This window comes from Indicator indicator, chromosome 13 (assembly GCF_027791375.1).
Source record: "Indicator indicator isolate 239-I01 chromosome 13, UM_Iind_1.1, whole genome shotgun sequence".
NCBI lineage: Eukaryota > Metazoa > Chordata > Aves > Piciformes > Indicatoridae > Indicator > Indicator indicator.
This window is the reverse complement of record NC_072022.1, coordinates 21,825,155-21,845,626: the sequence shown is the minus strand read 5'-3', so window position 1 is coordinate 21,845,626 and position 20,472 is coordinate 21,825,155. Positions and strand designations below refer to the sequence as shown.

General features: G+C 37.9%; 1 protein-coding gene across 1 annotated transcript; it reads right to left on the bottom strand.

The window, feature by feature from the left end:
* Nucleotides 1-272: 272 nt before the first annotated feature.
* CCDC39 (coiled-coil domain containing 39) lies at nt 273-20,155 on the bottom strand. The gene is made up of 20 exons (XM_054386297.1): nt 20,045-20,155; nt 19,366-19,485; nt 18,242-18,388; nt 16,963-17,121; nt 15,788-15,880; nt 15,560-15,688; nt 14,157-14,348; nt 12,507-12,610; nt 12,032-12,164; nt 9,849-10,043; nt 9,002-9,166; nt 7,590-7,727; nt 6,164-6,372; nt 4,782-4,905; nt 3,432-3,591; nt 2,265-2,371; nt 1,636-1,776; nt 1,344-1,523; nt 1,059-1,147; nt 273-438 (listed from the first exon to the last, which is right to left on the bottom strand). The coding sequence occupies exons 1-20, from the start codon at nt 20,153-20,155 to the stop codon at nt 273-275; spliced, it is 2,862 nt and encodes a 953-aa protein (XP_054242272.1).
* Nucleotides 20,156-20,472: the final 317 nt, after the last annotated feature.

Sequence of the window (20,472 nt, the reverse complement as noted above, 5' to 3'; positions counted from 1 at the left end):
CTCTCCTTTTCATTATAAGTGAATTAAAGCTTCTGAAGTGTTCTGAAGATCTTCAATTCTTCAACAGCAAAATGAGAAAATAATTTGAGAAGTTAATTTATTGCATAAACCATCTGCTTAACATTTTCCTAGATAATTTAATGCCTACTGTAGAAGGAAGTTAGCATCAATTTCTATCAGAAATGTACATTTTAAGATTGCCACTACAACTTGATAAATGAGTTAAGCCTAACTAGTCTGTGAAGATTCTACTGTGGCCTTCAAAGGATGACTTAAGATGATTTTTTGCGTTTACAAATATCGGAGGCGCTAGCTCTGCTGGATGGCTGTGAACCAACAGCAGCTGCTTCCGCAGGACTGCCGATAGGCAAGCTCAGATCGATGACTTTGAGGGATGAAGGTTGACTAGAGCCTGAATTTGTGCTTCTGGAAGAAGATCTGAAAGAAAAACAATAGACCGTTCAGTGTACAGAAATCCTTGAATAGAGCTCCTAATGTTGGCTTACACTAAAGCCACCTTGCAGCAGTGTTTATTTCTAGGTAAGATCTTCCACAAAGGTCTCTGTAGACATTACCACTGATTGCCTAAGTAACCTGTGGGAATGTTTGGGGTCAACTGTTTCAGCATGTTACAGGCACCATTAGGTGATTACATGTTGAAGGGAAAGAAGCTGTCAGTAAAAGCATACGTGTGTCTTACCTATTTAATGAGGAAGCAGAGCTCACACTGTCAAATGCAGAGTGTGGTTGCAGCTCAAGCTTGTGCTTTTATAAGGTGAATCAGAGCACAGTTAGCAAAAGTAAAATAAGTCAGTAATTACAGAATAATTTAAAATGTGAAGGATGCTGAAGTAAACTTGTGTGCTAGAAAAATCTAGTCAACTTAGAGGTGGGACGTGGGACAGTGTAAGGGGGAAGTTCCTACAGTGTTCAGGAAGTAGAGACAAGATTGAGAATTCTTCCAGGAGTGAGGAATTCTGTTATTTGGGGACTAATTTTTAGTAGTTTAAACTGTAAGTTAAAAAAGAAAGCCAAAAAACCCCATTGCTAGCACTTACCTGGTAGAAGCTACTGAACTTCCTCTGGATGGTGATCGAGAACTCTGACTACCACCAGCAGAAGCAGTTGTTGGAAGCTCGAAATTATACTAGAAAATTTAGAGAAAAAGTTGACTTAATGGTTGTATAATAGGACTGGGTTTGCAAAGATGTCAAATGCAGATAAACATTTTTCCCTAGTTTACCCTAAGGACAGTTAGTTGTTGAATTTGCCCCCAAAAGGCACTCATCAGTAGACTAGAGCTATCAGTCAAGATTTTGGTGGCAGTTAACTGGAAAGCTCACCTGGTGAAAGTATGTTTGAAAGGATGAGGTTAAAGCAGGATTTGCTTCTAAAACGTCAGCTAACAATTTGTCAATGGTTCTGTTGAAGCTTTTCAGGTCACGAAGATTGATGTCTCTTTCTTCTTGTGTTTCTGTTTTAGTTTCCTTCAGAGACTGGATTTCTTTGGACAGTCTAGAACACTTTCAACACAAATATTTTTAAAGCACTGCTATTATGTAAATGCAAAACTTACGCAGAAACCTGCTATCTAGCACTATAAAGTCAGAAGTTGTTGTTCATGAATATACAAACCTGTTTTATAACCCTTTCTAGTTTTGGTTTCTGTTTTTCTATCTCTTTATTCAGCTGCAAAATAAGAGCTTGTTTTTCCATCTTTTGCTCTTGGAAGAGGGCCTCCTGCTTCAGCACTGTATCAAGGTGTTCCTCCATGCTCTGAAAATTGATTTGAACAGCATATTAGTCTCTACAGCAGTTCTGATAGCTTTCTTGAGCTGAATCAATACTCCTTCAAGTGAAGTATGCTGAATCCTAAAAAAACCCAGAATACGTATTCCTAGAAAATTCCTGGGACATAGATGCCAGAGAACACAAGATGTGTGGATGTTAATTTCATCAGTACTGGACAGGATGATGCAATATAGTGGTGTGTGTGTGTGCTACAGAAAAATGCAGCTGTCAGAACACAGTATCTGTCAGTGTGCATTTGAAAGTTGTAGCTGGATGCCACTAAAAAGCCTGAAGTTCCATTGTGATTCAAGAAACTTCAAATAAAAACTATTTTTGAAAGGAGAGGTCCATTCATACAAAACATAGGGCCAAAAGTCTGTCCCAGAATTTCCTGTTCTTTCAGTAGGACTTCTTGCATGGTTTTAGCTACATGCTGCAGCCTTGTCCGACTGGAACTTTCACTTTTATTTTACCTGGAGATTGCCTTGAAGTTCCTTGATCTGTCTTTGTTTGTATCTGTATTTTTCATCAGCAGCCCTTTTCTCCTCCTCTAATTTCAATTTCTCTTCATATTCTTCACCTGTGGTCCCAAACAGGCAGCATTAATGCCAGACAAGCAGTGTATAGCACTTAATTTTCATTTTTAAGTAAGTTGCATTTTAAACTGCATCACAGAGTATTTACTATATTAGTGTTGGGAGTTTAAAGGATTTTTTTTAAAATACCCTATTACTAAATCCAAATCACTGAAAAAGTTAACTAGCTTCATGAGAATGATTTAAGAGCTACTGCTGCCAGAACCAGCAGAGGGCACAAAAGCTCAATAAAGTTAATTCTAGAGAATCTTATTTTTTGTGGTGATGTTTCTTGTACTCTGAACAAAGGAAGTTCCACTGAAGGGAAAGCAAGCTTATGAAGTCTAAGTAGCAACAGAAATAATAGATGAAGATATTTTCCATAATTCTGAGGAATTTCCAATATTCAAAATCTTATACGTAGGTAGTCCTAACCTACTACACTAAAGTTTTACTCTTCTGAATCATTTTCTCAGATGACAGGTTTCTCATATGGAAGAAGGGGAAAAATTAAAATCAGAGATAAGGATGGTCTGGCTAAGGGATCAGTCTTCATTATTAGTACATGTACCTAAGTAGTTGCTCTGGGTACAGTTTTGTGCCCCAGCTGGCTCAGTCTACCACAGGAAGGTCAGCATTGGCACTGGTTGTCTTGCTTCTGCAGTTTGAATTAGTTAGTAGCTGTGTGTGATGCAGCATGACAGAAAAAGTACTCTGTTGCATGCACTAGACATGTGTACTTGAGTGCACATCCTTCCTCCCAGCAGTCACCTTTTTTCCCCAGTAATCATCTTTATGCTTTGCCTTTTCTGACAGTTACTACTGATGACTTTTCAGGAAATGTATATAGGCTTAGAGATTTTAACATAAAGAATGTAAACATTAGTTAATTACACCTTACAGCACTTTATGTGCTTATTCTGCTGAACTATTCATGGCGGTGTGTGAATTATGCTCCCTTTTGCAGTTTCTCTGCAATTCATTCCTTGCCGTGGAATTTCCTCAGATACCTGAATTACTTCACCTGTAACTCATACAACAAAGAGCAGTTTCTCTGTTACTTACTTGTCTCAGTGACTTCCTTGAAAGAGTTTTTGTAATTGCTGTTGCAGTTATTAAGTACCTGCAAAGTGTTTTCCAGAGCTACCATTTCTTTTTCCGCTTTGCAGATCTTTGCATCTAAATCATCACCTTCCTGTTGAAGTGCTGCCTTTTCCTGTGCAGCCTGAAAAGAAAACTGGTGTTTTAGGGGACTGCTTGCATACTGAAAATAGTAGGACAATTATAGAGGAAAAAAAAAAAAAAACACAACAGCCTGCACTATTTAGGAGTTAAAATCCCTAGGTAGATATGGGACTTATCTGCGTTGTCAGGCTTGAACTGAGATGTGAGTTACTAAGCAGCTGAATGTAGTTATGTGCAGGATCAGAAGTTCTGTGAAGTATTTCATCCATGTGCATTCCCTTATGACCACCTGCCTCCATCTGAGCTGCCACAGCCCTGATCAGCAGTGTCACCCACACTGTGCAGTTCCATGCTTTGCACCACTGATGTGAACTGCAGCACATCTGTTTCCTTTACTCACAAAATCCAAGGAACAGTTGAGATTGTACATTACACAAAACTCACAGCGTGTCAAAAGTCATTTGGTTGGACCTGATCAGTGAGATTCACAAAACACAGATGGTAAAGGGAAGTATTTGATAAAGCTTCTCAAAAAATCTGATACAGTTAAAAATCTCTATAGTTGTAGAGGATACATACCCACAGGGACCACAAGGACAGACCTACCATTGTTAAGAAATTTAAAAGTTTAAGAATGAGGAAAAAAAAAATTGACTTCCAGAGCCAAGATCACAGCTAGAAAAATTTTGCTTTAAGAGAAAATCGGAGAATTTGTGGAGATGGAAATTTCTTTTGCTTTGTTACAGATTCAAGGTATTGGATTATGGATAAATACTGATTTTGATTTTTATTTTTCCAGTGAAAAGCTGCAGTGTGTATAAGTGATAAGTAAAATTGGAAAAGCAGACATTCTCCAAGGTTTAAACACTTTATGGTGAAAGAAAAACCTAAAAAAAAAAAAAAACCCTCAGAAGAGTTAAATTCTGATCATGTAAGACTGTGATAAACTTGTTTCTAGTTTAGAGCAGATTATCACATGACCAGTGTTACTTGTGTCTTTGTAAATTAATGAGCACTGAAGTGAAAATTTTCAGACTGCTCAGAAGTAAGGCTCCACTGGTATTAGGTCTGACCACAGAGATTCATAGGAAATTGCTCTGCCTTTGAAATAACCAAGATAATGTAAAGCAATTAGACTGTGAAAGGAGGTTGTTTTAGTTACTTGAATAGGGACCAGGGACAGCTACAGCACAAATACTTGAATTGTTACAAATTGTGTTAATAAAATACCTTAATTACATAGTAGGTAAGAGTTTTCTCCTCTTCTCCTTCAGGTGGCATCATGGCAACAGTAAGAAGTTCATATCTGCATCTAAGTTTATCAATCTTACTTAGGCGATCTTGAAATTCAGCACTGATTTATTTGGGGAAAAAAACAAATGGATTGAGAAGGTGTTTGTGGACACTTCTTCCTACAGCAGTTTAAATTATTGGTGTTATTCCTGCAGTTTGTCTACTAGGAAGCAGGCAGGGCAGCAGTTCTGCTAACTGCTTGTCGCTTTCTGTGTTCTCCCAGCCACAGTCATCCATTTTTCTGGTTGCCTACAGTTCTTGTGCAAATTGAGACAAATTTATTTTCATATTCCAGATTATTACATCCTGGGAGGTTGTGCCACAGTCCTCCCAAAAATTTTTAAAGGTTTGGCATTTAAATCCTACAGCTGCAGAAGCTGCCCCCTGCTGATATTATCTTAATATTGCCACTACTAGAGGAGTGTGAGCAACAGTAGGCAACAACCCCAAATCAAATTACATGGAAGTATCAATTAGCTGTGTAATTATCAAAGGGAAAAAGCCACACAGTCTGCATTCTCGGTGAGCAGTTAAGCTTTAGTCACACTAAATCACTCTAATTTTCTATTGTGTGGGGTGTGGTTAGCAGACAAGTGAATAAAAAGCCTGCCAGATTTCAGCAGTTCAGCTGCTGAAGTGTTGATTTTGGGCTGGGTATAGATACTGGGATTTCAGTGCTAAAACTGTCCCAGTACTTTGCACTGATTATTACAGAAGGGAGCAGTTATCTTCTATGTGGTTACTTTATAAGAGGGTACATACATAATACAGAAGATTTAATTTTGTTATATAGGACACATAATGGAGAGAGAATTTTCTAAAAAGGGGAAGGAAAAACACCAAACAAACAAACCCCCCAAACAAACTAAAAACCCCAAACCTCAAAACGGACTCACTGTAATGAGTCAAAGCAGCTGGGAGGAAGCCTTCTTTAAAAAGCAGCTATCCTGTTTTAAATATTTTGCTGTATCTCCAGACACATGATTTCACATTTCCTGATTGTTCTGAACAATGCGGGGTCACACACATGAGCTTTACTACAAAGAGATGTTTGCAACTCTGTGAGGTTCCCTCTCAGTACAGGATGGTCAATAACAGAATAAGCAGTACCTCTTGTTCATCAAGGAGTTAAAGCTGTAGACTGGATTTCAGAGAATGGATCTCTTGCTGGGCTCAACTGCCTCAGTATATAACTTTGAGCAGAACTTATTTCATCCTTAATTTCTCTAATGAAGTAAAATGCTTCTGTTTCCCGGTACATCCCAATGTAAAATATACTCAATAGGAGTTAGGAGTTTAATTTATCTAAGAACTATTACCTTATGCGTTGCCGTTCCTGATCCACAAGTCTTATCTGGGAATCCAGCATTGCCTTATGAGTCTTAATTTCCTCAGTTCTTTCTGCTATGGCTTTCTTTAACTCCAGTTTTTGTTTTTCCAGTGTTAGAACTTTTTCTGCCTTACTACACAGAGTATCTTGAAGACGGTTCAGTTCTAGTTTTAGGAGGTTATCTTCGACCATCATCTCCTAATAAATGCCAAAGTTCTCAAAATAAGAAAGCATCATTTAAAATTAAGATTATTTATTTATAGCAGTTACTAAGATAATTTTTGGTAATGCATCCGTTCTTTTATATGTATACAACTAAGATTACTCTTTTTGCTCTGCATTTAAAAAGATTCTCACTTTCTCATTTGCTAACACTTCACCTGGTGAATGCATTAGAGGTAGATTGTTTCCTGAATGGTTTTATACAAATTCATCAGACTTTCTAATTCAGATTGAGTTATGAGTTGTTAGATGTTTCCACCTTAACTTTCTTTTCATTTTAGGTGGTTTCAAAAAAATTAGGCAGACTTTACAAGAAACTTTCTGAAGCAGTTAATACCACTTGAACCATGAGCCGTGTTAGATGAGTAGATTTATATACAACAAAGCTTATGGAAAGAAGCAAGTGGTGAACTTCATTAACATGCAAACACCTTGAATAATTTTTAAACATCTCTCATAGATCCCAAACTCTATCCTACTTTTTTCTCTGAGTTCTTTTATGCTATCAGTTTCTGAATTCCTCTGAATTTCATCCCCAAAAGAAGAGTTCCAGATTAAGGAGAGAGTTTTCACTGAGGAGCAAGCACACCAGGTAAGTCAGTGGCAAAACCTTCCCCTGCTCCTTAGGCCCTGTATTGTTCTACGACCTTAGTGCTTCCTTATTGCAGGAAAAATATGTGCAGTAATTAGAGGATTTGGAACTGTTTGTTTATCAAATATAGACTGAAGATCTTCCATTTCCTTTTTAATTCCTTAAACTGAAATATAAATAGATACAAAGCATCTGCTGAAAAAAATTCACAATTCAATAATAAAACTGAGCCAAGCTTACTAGCTGGCTTCAGAGATTAAGAGTAAAAATTCAGTGGCAGATAAAGACATCCTTCAACAGTAAATACATTTTTCTATATTAATCTTTTCTCAGAAAAAAAACAGTGGGTATTGTGGTAACCCAAACAAACTTTATGCTGTATATGGAGGAGGAGCAACACTTTGCCTAGTAAGGTAATAGTGATAACAATTCAAAGTTTGGGAAGGAAGGTGTAAGTCAAGAAACTACAAAGAGGGTTCCTATGGATATAATGATGTAGCACTGTGGGACACAGCAGCCTTCAGATCAAGTCATTAGTTTATGGTTTTTGAACAAACCAACACGTGTCCTGTATTAGTAAAGCTGCAAAATGATACTGTACCTGTTTAGTTGCTCTAGCTTTTTTTAACTCCTGATCTGATCTCTCATTGAAAAGACTTAGGTCATTTATCTTGGTCATCAAACCACTTGTTTCTTCTCCTGTCTTATCCATTGCTCTCTTGATGAATTGGACATCACTCTGTTGCCAAAAAAGTTATGTTTATGTCAGTGAATGTACGTTGCAATGAAAGCTACCAGTTAATTTTACATTATCTGGTTTTAAGTCCTGGAACCAGGAACTGTCATCTTGTGTCCATATGCTGCTCTGCAAGCAGTGCCGAGAGCACTGTGGTCTTCATGCTGAGTGCTGCTGCAATATAAATGTCATTGCTTGTGAAGCAAGGGTTGTTTATACAATACAGCTCTTTTAAACCAACAAGGCAGTTGTAATACAATCGTGTATTTTGCCCTAGATTAAAGAAAAAGATCTCATGGAATGTCTGACCATGACTGTGATATTTATAGTTCATTTTCATAAAACCATCTGTCTTTGATAATGCTCCAGAGTATGAATAATCTCCTGGAGGTGTGTTTTAATGTTTGGTTATACTCACTGCTGAAATTTTGTGTCTCCTCAAAACTGAAGTGTGCACAGCAGCTGTCCAACATTAAATCTTCCTATTGCAAGAATCAATTCTTGCAAGATTGCAAGAATCACAGGATTCTATGGTTCTCTAGTTAAAGGGCTCTCCCATCAGCAGTTTTTTTCCCCTCATTAGGTTTATCACATCTTCTTTATCACTTTGAGAACCCAGTTGTGATGTTTTATTAAAAAAAATACTTTTTGTCTTTGGTTTCTCTTTGAAAAGAGGTTTCTGAATATGCTAACATGTAGCTCATTAATAAGCAAATACAATTCTTATAAATTCTAAATTGGCTACAGAATACCTGACTGGTTCCTATCTACAAGAAAGTAAAGTGCATTTTCAGAGGATCAATGATGGCTACTGGATAGTGGAAAACCAAAGAACAAGCTTCTACATGCAAAATTCTCATGAAACTAAAGACAGAAAACCAGTATTTTTGATTTACATATCAGAGTAGGGCCAACTAACTCAAATATGTAACTGCATTTAGCATTTAATGAAAAATATTAAAGTAACAAGATAACATTCTCCTATTTATACATGGCCCTAACAACGAACTCAGACACCTGCAAGCAGTCAGTCACATCTTTAAACAAAAGCTAGGTTTGCCTTTCCAACATTCCCCTGCTTATCTTCATGCTAAGGGGTCTCAGTTGTGCAGTTACAGCTTGTACTTTCTGATTTAGGAAACATGAAGTTTTCCACGTGGGTTACACAAAGTTCAGATATCTTTTAATCTTGAAACCAAATTATTAAGAGTCAATCTACTTAATTCACCATGCCTTCTAGATGTTACACACTCAACCTGATGTTCTGAGGAAGCTACCTGAAGTTTCTTGTGCTGTGTGTGTAAAGCATCATACATATTTTTCTTCTCTTCTAAAGTTTTCTTAAGTTCAGCAACTTTTGCTTCCAAAATTTGTTTTTCATCTCCATTAACCTCCCCTTCTAGCCGTGACAGCCGTTTCTGTACTTGCTGAATATAAAAATCCTGTTAAAATAATTTTAAAGAGAATTAATAGTCTGAGATAAGCAATTATAGCCATCCTATAAAGCTAAAACGCTGGAGATAAACTTGGATCTAAATGCTGGCTTTAGGACAGTCACCCAATTAAGCTATTGTTTTTATAATAATTTATGGCTTACAGACCTCATTAGCAAAATATGACTGATGTGCAGTGATGGTTCAGAAGTAATCTTCTACAAGAGTAACAAAGCATACTCAGCACAGTCTGCTGTAGGGAGGCTTACAGTGGAGTTGACATCATGCTGTTAGCAGTGGATGCTGATATAAAAGAGCAAATTTTCAAAGTGGTGCATGGGAAATATGCACAAAATCCAATTAGTAAATAACAGAATTTTGGCATGTACCTCTTGTATTGCTTTAAAAGTTTACCCTGAGGTGTGTGTGATTCAGAAGGATCAAAGCAAAGAACTGCTCTGAGAAATTAGTGGGAAAAGAAGCAGATCAAAAAAAAAAAAAAAGTGAAATACATAAGTGCATAATATAGGTGATACTGTAGCAAGTTGCAGTTCTTTTGATTTTATCCATCCAGACAGACAGAAATAAATGCAGACTTAGGGTATTTCCAAAATGGTAAGATTAAAGAACTCAATTTACTGTCATGAGACCAGAGAAACAATCTTAGTGTGAAAGTACATGAACATTTTACCTGGTTATATACTAACTCTTCTTGTTTTATTGCATCTGCATCAAGTCTGTGCAGTTGACTCTTAAGGTTCTTAAGTGATGTTCGACTTCCCTCAATTTCTGCTAAAACACACTTCTCCTTATCCTTCTGCACCTTCAGCTCCTGAGTCTTCTTCAAAAGTAGCTCTTTTAACTGGTTAATTTCTGTTTCTTTTTCCTGGTGACGAATAAGTAATTCATTGCATCAGAAGTAATTTCTATGGAATGACTTGCCTTTATTAATCATATATAGATAGATTATGTTCTGAAAGACTTGTTTACATTTAGGGGAAGTCTGGTACAGAGTTTGAAAATGCACCCTTAATATAGCAAAACACCTTTTCTATGTTGACTAAAAATGTGTTTATGCTTGATGTATACATTGTGAAATTTGCCTGTGAACCATCTTGCTGGCTGTACTAGTGGCATAAGATAACTCCTTTACAAGTTCATAATCACGTGCTACTTAATGTAAGGCCAATTCCAAATCCAAAACTCAGAAAGTAAAAAGCAGGCATGAGTTTATATGAAGTTTTTATGGCCTGTAGCAACTTACACTGTCAGTGGGCTGAATTTAATTTCAGAATTAAACTGGGTTTATGCATGTGCCCAATTCTGTGTTATATTTCTGATAGCTAATGACAATGATGAATTAATCTACTAGAACTGGATTGCAATTTGACCTTCATTTCATAGTCTTTCTTGCATATCTAAAGTAATTTATTTAATAGAGATTGTTTCCCTTTAAGTGAGGTTGTTAATAGAGATAAGATGTTCAGTAAGCTTCTCTGTGCAACCGTATTTTGCCACAGATTGAAGAGGGAGAAGTATCACAGAATGAAAGCACAAAATAGTGACATTTCATCCACATTGTTCCTGCAAATATCTCTTCATAGTAAATTAAGATGCAGCAAATAGCCATGTGTGTCTAATGGTGATGGAAAGCATGCTCCTGACTAATAGATTACAGACATTATTCAGGAACAGTTCATCCTAGTTAAAAATATTACCCTGAAGCTGTGGAGCTGCCAAGCTCAATGTCATCTTAGGTTATCCGCCACAGATGCAAGTAAAGAAACCCTGCTAATGGTTTAGCCACCCTGGTAACAGTCTAAAGGGGAAGTAAAAAAGGTTTTTGTTTGAATTAACTGTTATATCATTCCTACTTGGTTTCAAATCATCAGAAAAACCAAACAGTAAAAGAATCTCTAAAGGAAAGACATCCCCTCTCTATTTTCTGTATGTATATTTAAAGTGTACAGTTTATGGAGTTAAGAAGTTTGAAAAAGAACAATATTCTCCAAGGCATTATTTCATATACATGCTGCAGGAAACACAAAGTAGAGGAATAAAAGGTACACAATGGTATGCAGATGCAGCTTTGTTGTCACTTTTGTGGGAACACCTGATGTCACATTAATTTAACCTGATGGTTTCACAGTGAAGAAAGTGTTGGAGTATCATGTAGTACAATGCAAACAATGAAGAGGAGACTTGGCCAAAATCATAGCTCTTGGCAGGTTTGTAAGTTTTGGTAGACTTCTTCTAAAGTCAAGAAGTCTGTAGTGGTAATATTACTGAAAAATCATACTGAGAAGATTCTGTTTAACAACCTTATTGATGGGAAACTGATAGAAGTTCAAGGACCCTTGCTCCTCAGCAGCTCATAAAACAGAATGTTTAGTGAGAGATGACTTCCAGAAGAGCTAAGAAAAATACCAGATTTTGACTTTTTTTGCAGCATTGTTACAAAGCAGGACCAAGACATTACTCTGTAACCACATTTGCCACATTCAGTAAATAGCTTGTATTTCAGTCAAGAAGTTTTAAGTAGCTTTTAGTTGATATCAAAGGTAAATGCCCTGTTCACTGATGCAGTCAGGATACTGTTTTTTTTATCTGATCTGTACAATGACAGTTCCAGTATCCTATATCAACAAAATGGGGCACCATCTTCTGAATTACTAGGACCACTTATTTCCACCCAGAGCGTATTCCCAACATAGATACTGACAGATCTACATGCACATAACTTCATCACTCAATGTAATAGCTACATATCAGATGAATACTTATGTTGTATTTTAACCCATAAATGTTAGTTCTAGGCAGAGCTTGCAAATTCATATTAATCCTCATTTGCAGAAATCATGAAAAACGTTTTACCTTGACATTTTTTTCTTCTTCCTTTAGTAGATCTTCCATTCTCAAAGCTTTGTCTTCTGAACTGAGTGTCTTCTCTGTCACAAGCTTCAGCTTGTTGGAAAGACTTGCATTTTTTTCATAAAGATAGCTTAATCTAAACAAAATTAACATGATTTAACAAGTTAACTGCATGTTCCATATACAACACTGCCACAACCTAGCAGCATACTTTACTGAGCAGTTGCCTAATAAAACAGGCTGAACTGGAAACAACGATGACCAAGACCCTAACTGATTCTTTCCATGCCCTTTAAAAATAAGGATTATAAGGAGTATTTCCTAAATTGCACAGTGCCAGAAACTACCCAGGACATGAAGTAACCAGAAAGTTGGAAGCTTTAATCATCAGCGTTACATTTAGGGTTCTTTTCTAGCTCAAGGATTTGATTACATCACAAATCCTTACAAATTATATTTTTAAAGGTATGTATCTTACCTCTCTTGTTTTTTCTGAATTTCTTTCTTCAGATTGGTTACTTGTGTTCTCAAAGACTCTAAATCAGAAGCAGTTCGGTCCACAGTGGATTTCAAAGCATCCAGCTAATAAATTACAAAATGGATCAATCAGGCTCTTATTTACATTAGTACATGCTGGGATGTTTAAAATTCCTTTTCTTTTTAATAGTGTTTTCCAAATCAGAAGTTCTACAGATTTGGAGGTGCTGTAAATCAGCACAGCTAGTAAACTCAGTAGACAAATCTACATAACCTGAACACTGGGACAAAATACTTAAGAACATGGAATGGATTACGAAGGTGCTGTGGCCTGCAGGTTTTGTCTAAAAGCATCTTTATTAGTGGAACCATGGTTTTGTACAGCACAGCTGACTTTGAGGTTCTTTGCAGACATAGATACCCCTATATGTCTAATAAATATTTGGAATTCAAACTTTGTTGGGTACAGAAAATTATTTTAAGATAATGGAACACAGACATTTAATTTGGTAAAAAACACCTGACAGCATACACTTATTAAACAGGATAGGAATACTTTATAATCAGTAGCTCATTAGTCTTCACAGTATCACTTAACAGTGTTAATTGTCTTCACTTTCACAGGTGTAGAAACCTGATCAAGGGTATATAGCAAGTCACTCTCTGTACCAGAATGAGAAAATGGAAGGTTCTAAATTATCAGCTGAACTGTAAGTCTGTTTCTTTCCTCGTTTCTCACTTGCATGCCACAGATGCTCCAACACCCAATAATGGGAGATTGTTCTCATTATCACATTATGTAGTATTGTGAAAAACTTCAAGCAAGAATCTCACAGCTTGAGATGAAAACCTATCAACTCTGTGAACTCCCAAGTTTGCATGAATTATAGGGTAATCTAATAGCCTACATCTTGTTTAAGCTACCTACAGTTTAATTAGGGTATCAGTTTATGAACCACCTGCTACAGAAAAGTCATCCAAAATGAAGGCAACAGCTATGCAGGTTTGGTTTCTTAAAAAATAATCACCAAGCTTGCCAAGTAGCTCAGTGTTGCCATTTTTTTGTTGAGGGAACACTCACCCAGGTAATACAAGTGTGTCTCTTCTCAGCAGAGCCATGACACTTGAATTACCTCTTAGACATAATTCTACAGACATTTAAGTAGTTAAGCAGTACAGCTCATTCCTAGCTTTAGGCAGGTAACACAGTTAAGTATGGACAGCAACAAGCATGGCTTGTTCACCTACCCTACTGCCTCTTGATTAGAGAACCACATGGAAAGGTGTGGGTTTTTTCCAAGAATTTTAACCTCACTACAAGGGTCATCATCACTCGTTTGTGAGAGCACAGAATAGGAATGGTGTGGAAGACAGAGGAGATGTCTCTCATCTTTATAAAATACTGCTGTCTATGTATGCCTCCTTCTGAGGCATCTAGTGATGTTACACCATTGTGTACCAATACAACATAGAATACAAGAGAATCTCTTCACCATCAAGGAAAGGATTAAGATGATAAATAATCATGAGTAGACTGAGAAGATATTTTGTTGAATTAAGAGTCTAATCTAAAACCAGAGAAAAGCAAATGCTATTCCTATATTTCTTCCATCTAGTCAAAAGTTGTAGTTTCAGCTTGTTTGGTCCTTACCTCATCCTGCATCTGAACCCTGTGCATATCCTGCACTTGATACTGATTTTGGAGGCTGGCAGCTTCCCGTTCAGCATAAGAAATTTTCTTTTCATATTCCATATTATTAACAGTTTCATTTACCAAAAAGGAAGTCTTCTCTTTCAGCACTATTTCTTGCTTTCTGATCTCCTGTTTTATCTCTGTTATTAGCTATCAGGATGAAAAACATTTAGATTTGCTTGCATTAGTTAAGAATTTGTTGGATAAAGGGTACAACCAGAAGATAGATTGCTGGTAAGACAACTCTTTGCAGGAGACAGCCCAGTTACCACATTGTTCTTGCATTACTTTATTCCACTATTTCTGCTAATATGAGTATTAGGTATACCCATATGGGCAATGAAGTGGGTGCCCTTTCAGCAGGAAAATACCAGAACAGCTAAGGCAGAGCCTTCTTTTACATATAGTTGTTCTTTCCCCCCCGCCTTCAGAAAAGCCATAGTTTATTTTGAGCTTTTCTGGTGCATCTGGTTCATTGTCCTGGAGAACTTTCTGAGGAGTTCACACTTCTCCTGCCAAAATCAGGATAGAATATACTACATTTGTACCTCTTGCCATTGTACCATCTGTGCATAACACACTGACAAAAACAATGAAGACTCTATCTTTTAGAAATTACCTCCAACTCAACGTTCAGCAGGATCTTTTCTGGATTAGAACAGTGCGTGCTGCTTCTTCTCCCCATTTGCAGAATGTACTTAGAGACCAAGTTTTAACCTTACTGTGATTATTTATCATAATTCTGACATAAGCATTCATCACACAGTTGTTCACAGAGGTATCAATGTGTCCTGGGTTAACACATCCTGCTCTCACAAGCACCCCTCTTTCCCAACACAGACAGGAGGGAAAATAACACGAAAAACCCCTCTGTGTTGAGATAAAAAGTTCAGATAAAGTTTTACTGGAAATGATACAATGCACAATTACCTTACCCTATTTGCAGAAAAGTGCAGCAAAATGCAGAAGCAGCAGCAGAAGTCATCAATGAAACAGTTCCCCCCCAACCCAAGCATGCAGAAACCAGCCCAGCAGAAAAGACCAACACTCCAAACCCAGAAACCAGAAGCAGCAACCAGAACAGGAAGCCTCTCATGTTACAATCTGAACTCCAAGCCCCATGATACTTTGCTCCAGCCAGCACTTTTCATTTTGAAGCTGGCAGGACAGCAGCATGGTATTGAATATCATCAGCAGATTCAACTCAACCCATGACATTCTCCACCCCTTAATAAAATAGAGGTAAACACAAAGAGAACACTGAATATCTAAAAGACTTGTTCATTGCATGGCAATATTATCAGTATCATGAATACAAAACTAGGCTGATGTAGTGATAGGGATCAGTATCAGCAGTTTACCAAAGCACAATGATCAATCTGTTGATCTCTTTTCTGCATTTGCTGTATTGCATTCTCCCACTGTCTGATGACTTCTTGCCTCTCCTGATGAACTCTGTGAAAATCTTCAGCTGTCTTGTCAAGCTCTAGCTGTTTAAAAGAAAGCACTCCTATGATTTCTGCTATTAAAAACCAAATATATATATATATATATGTATAAAGATATCTTCAAGAACCTTAGAGACAAACCTGAGCTGTGATGGTTTCTGTAAGCTCATTATCAAGAGCTCTGCGCTTCTGATTTGCTTGCATGGTTAACTTTTCTACTTGAAGGGTTAATGCCTAAAATGAGGATATGAAAATATATTTGAAAACAAATACATAATGTCTTATAAATTCTTAAAGCTCTGCTATAATCTAGCCTCCCAACTTTTTGGTCATATCAGAGGCCCTAACCTCTTGTGAGCCCTTGGGACTAGACTGCAACAAGGCCAAAGTAACCCTTCACCATGTATAGATTTCTACGTGGCATCTTCAGCATCAGCCATTTCACTTTACTCTTCCTGCTATGCTCTGTGAGCTGCTAATGTAAATTATAATCAGTGAGATTGCATAAGATAAAGGCTTTGGGTAAAGTACTAAATGAGTGTGAAATCAAATTTCTCCTCTCCATATTTAAAGGTTCAGAAGAACATTAACCAGGGTTAGTTATCTTTAATTTAACAATATACATAAGAACTAACTCTTATAAAGTCTGAACACTATTTATACCATCTTTCATTATTCCAAGAAGCTTTACTGGCATAGCTGTACTTTGTTCTCAGTAATATGAACAAATTCAGTTTTAATAGGAAAATCTACATATTTGGCAAGCATTTTTGAACAAACTCCTCTATTAATTCAGCAGCACTGTTGTCCAGACTTTACTATTCATTTGTGCACTTTCTCAGAAAAATTAAAACTTAAAGTTTACCCAGATGAACAAATTAGCATCTTCAATGACACCTTTCACCTGTTGTAATGCCAGTTGTCTCTGACCTTTAAGATTAACCTCATATGGAATTGCACTGTTGTGCTAAGTGGAAACCAGGTTAAAAGTGCTGTTGTACAAACTCTCATCTTCTTCCCACTTGACTTGATAATATAACAAAATCTTCAAATGCTAAAATTTAGATTGGATATTAGGAATACTTTATTTACAGAAAGAGTGATCAGGCACTGGAACAGGCTGCCCAGGGGGGTGGTGGAGTCACTGATCCTGAAGGTATTCATAACACATGTAGACATGGTTTAATGGCTATAGTAGTGCTAGTTCGACAGTTGGACTCAATGATCTCCAAGGTTTTTTCTAACTGAAACAATTCTATGAGTCTATGAAAACGGTTCTCTGTTTTGTTTCTAAAAATTGGTGTCATTTTACTTACTCCTAGTTTCCCTTCATCTTGTTGTGCATACTTCTGGATCATGATAGTGTCATTATCTTTACGATTTGATTCCTTTATCCAGCTCTCTAGCACTTCTTCATCACAGTTCATCTGTTGCTTTAAGTTTTCCAGCTTCTTGGTGGTTTTATTTATAATATTCTAATAAAAATAAGAGATAAATTAAGGGTTAATATTTACTATCCAATATTTTCTTTGAATAGTAACTGAAACTACCAGTCCAAGCCACAGTAACAACTTCACACACATCTTTTTGACAGCAGGATTACTAGTTTTCTTTTTTGTTAACTGTGTATTATTCTTGAGGAATGCTAAAACATGTCCTTGTTTTAAAGGATAAACAAGACATTAAATTACCACAAACCTCAAATGCAATGATTTTAAACAGAGAAGTCAGTTTCTGGTGAGATACACCTGTGTGTGAGAGATTTATTCCACATAAACTGATCTGAAGCATTAAGGGTACATACACTGAAGGCCAGTTCTTAGATCTTTATCCTGCATATCAATTTACAAATGGCCCCACTTGACTGTGAAGAGACTTCCCCATGCAAATATGAGGAAATCTGGATCCAGCTGTCATAGCAAGGGTATCTGTATCCTGCTATCCATTCTGAGACACTGGAGATTACAAAAGACTTCATGAAGAGAAAAAAAAAGAGAACAAATCACACACACAAAAACAAAACAAAAAACAACCCAACAACAAAAAACCCCCACCAAAACACCACAAACACAAAAAAAACCCCACAACTACAGTTGTTCATAGAAAGAGAGACAGTTGTATTAAACAGAAAACTATATGTAAATAAATAGCAAGCAAAATGTAAATAACTTTTTTTTTTTAATGTAAAGCAAATTATTGGAAATTATGCCCCATGTTTTGTTGGGGTTTAGGTTGGTTGTTTTTTTTATGGGGGAAAGAAGATTTGCCACCAACAATTTGATTTTTAAACCATACAGAAAATACCTGTGAGAATTAACAAGATGGCGATACAAATATGTGGCTGTGTATTTGGCATTAAGAACATTAAGAACTGCAGTCTTCACATCTAATTAACATTTTCTATCTCACTGACTAGTCTATACAAGGAGATACTCAGTGTCATTCTTCTTGCCCCACTCGACATCTACAGCACATCCAGATCATTTTATTAAATTATATCAGTTTTAATTATAGTTAGAGAAATAGTAAGACAAGAATAGCTAAGTGCAAGTGAGGACAAGTCATAAAATCTAACTGCTAAATTTTAAACCTTACTTCTTGACTGTTTTTCTTTTCTCTTAAGGAAACAATCTCATCTTCCAGTCGTTTAATCTCACTTCTGAGCCGTCCAGATTCTCTCTCAGCAAGGGCTTTGAAGTGTTGTTCAGTTTCAATTTCATTCTCTCTGGCTTTATAAAGAGACTAGAGAATAATACAGTTCAGCATTTTACAATCAACAAAAAGCAGAAAAATCCTTTTTACATACAACCAAAGCCTATGTCAGAAATGGTACAATTCATCATGTAAATATAAGGAATTTTCAGAGCAATGTGTTTGTTTGGATTTTAGTATCTCAAACATATGTATTCTTTCATGTTTTTATATATATATATACACACACACACACACATACATACACCCCCCCCCCCCCATTTCATTATCAGATATCCATCACTTATAGCCCTAAAACATCAATTCAAAGATTATTTTTTTTTGTATCCAACATTCAGATTCTTAATCTTTCGTGATCAAAATCTTAGTCTCTTGGTCACCAGTGACTTTATGTCAGGTTCAGGAGACACAGCAAAAGAAATAGTACCATAGGCCAGCCTGGTGGTTGCCTGCTTCAGCACAAAACAATAAAACTATCTCTAACCTTTCTGACAAGTTATTTAACAGGGTGGGTTTTTCCCCTTGTGTAACAGGAAATCTATTACTTATTAGAAGCTTCCCTTAATAGTAAGTGGTCTTTCTTTAAGAGCAGATTAAAAGTTGAATACAACAACAACAAAAAATTAAAAGTTGTTGAGCTGCAAGGAAGTTTCTTAAGACTTTTTCATTTAGGATATTTTACCTGGAAGGCATGCAGCTTTGACTCAAGACTCTTTAGAAATTAATTTGGAGTGTATGGGATGACTTGGACCTTAATCTACCTTTCTTGACCATTACAACTTTTTCCCCTTTCATTGATGTTACAGTCACTCAATCTTGGATGGTCTTTTTAATGACCAGCAAATACTATCATTGAGGTTTATAGTTTGTTTCATGGAGAAGTCCTGGAATAGAGTCCTGACAAATCTCTAACAAAGCTGGCAGATATATCAAGGTACCACGCACAGTAAGATACTTGAGACACAAGTCTGATGGATAAAGTGGATCTGCTAGAGGTGGTGATTTACCTGTGTGAAGCTGTACTCTTGCCTTACGTTTTTCAAATGAGATGTCATTGCTTCTACACGGTCTTTAAAGTTGGTCAACTCATTTTGCAGGTTTACTTTTTCTTTTTGCATCTTTTGCAGCTATTTAAGAGAAGCAGTGTTGTTTTTAGCTGAGTGCTTATTACCTGCAACTCCTTAAAAATACAGTAGTTAAAACTACTGATCAGAAAATGCAAGACCCGTGCTCTGCGCTCCTCTAAAGCAGTGAAATTCGATTCCAGAAGAGCCCCCGGCGCTTTGCTAAGCGACTGCACCGCGTCTCGCCCCCCCATCCACTCTGCGCCTGCCCTCCAAGGAGCCAGGGGCCTGCCCGGGGCAATCCGGAGCCCGCAACAGCACCTAGAGGGCAGGCGGGGCGGGACCTTGAGGTGCAAACCTTACAGAGAGGCGGTGCCGTCCTCTCAGGCTAGGACCTTCCTCTCCTTTTCCCTACACAGCTCCCCAGAACTCGGGGACTTTATCTCCTTCTCTACCCGGGCCGCCAGCCCGGCCCGTGGCGGGAAAGGCTCTGAAGCAGTAGGGAGTAGCAGGGCACCGACGGTCCCCTCCGAGCGATGGCTCCGCGCCCCGGGGAAGCCCATGCAGGGCTGCTGGCAGAAGGCTGATTCCGCCCCCACCCCGGCTGCAGCCCCGCGCTTACTTCATCTTCCAGCAACTTGTTCTCCGCGTTGGCCACAGGGACGGCGTAGCCATCGTCCCAGCTGAGCTCGGCCAGCACCGAGGCAGTGGAGTGGCTGCCGACGCTGTCCATGGCCCAGGCAGGCAACGACCTGGCCTGGCGTCTCCGAGCTCCTTAGCAACCGCCAGGCGCTTGCGATCGGCCAAACGGGAAATCGCTGAGGCGGGAACCGCCTCCCGTATCGCCCCTCCCTAGTCTCGGGCCCTGCGCCCGCCCGGCCCGGCTCGGCCCGGCTCGGCTCGGCTCGGCTCGGCTCAGCTCAGCTCAGCTCAGCTCAGCTCAACCTGTCTGGCGCCAGCTTCAGTCTTAGGGCCTCTCGCTCCTGGAACGGCTGCCGCCTGATATGACCTTAGCACGTTGAATTTGGAAATGCCTTGTCTAAGGGCATC

Coding starts and splice junctions, on each gene's coding strand:
- CCDC39 (XM_054386297.1), bottom strand. CDS start 20,155: ATGGACAGCGTCGGCAGCCACTCCACTGCCTCGGTGCTGGCCGAGCTC. Junction 3,592..4,781: donor TTACCTACTATGTAATTAAG/GTATTTTATTAA, acceptor TTTTCTTTTCAG/GCTGCACAGGAAAAGGCAGC. Junction 1,777..2,264: donor AACTTCAAGGCAATCTCCAG/GTAAAATAAAAG, acceptor ATCAATTTTCAG/AGCATGGAGGAACACCTTGA.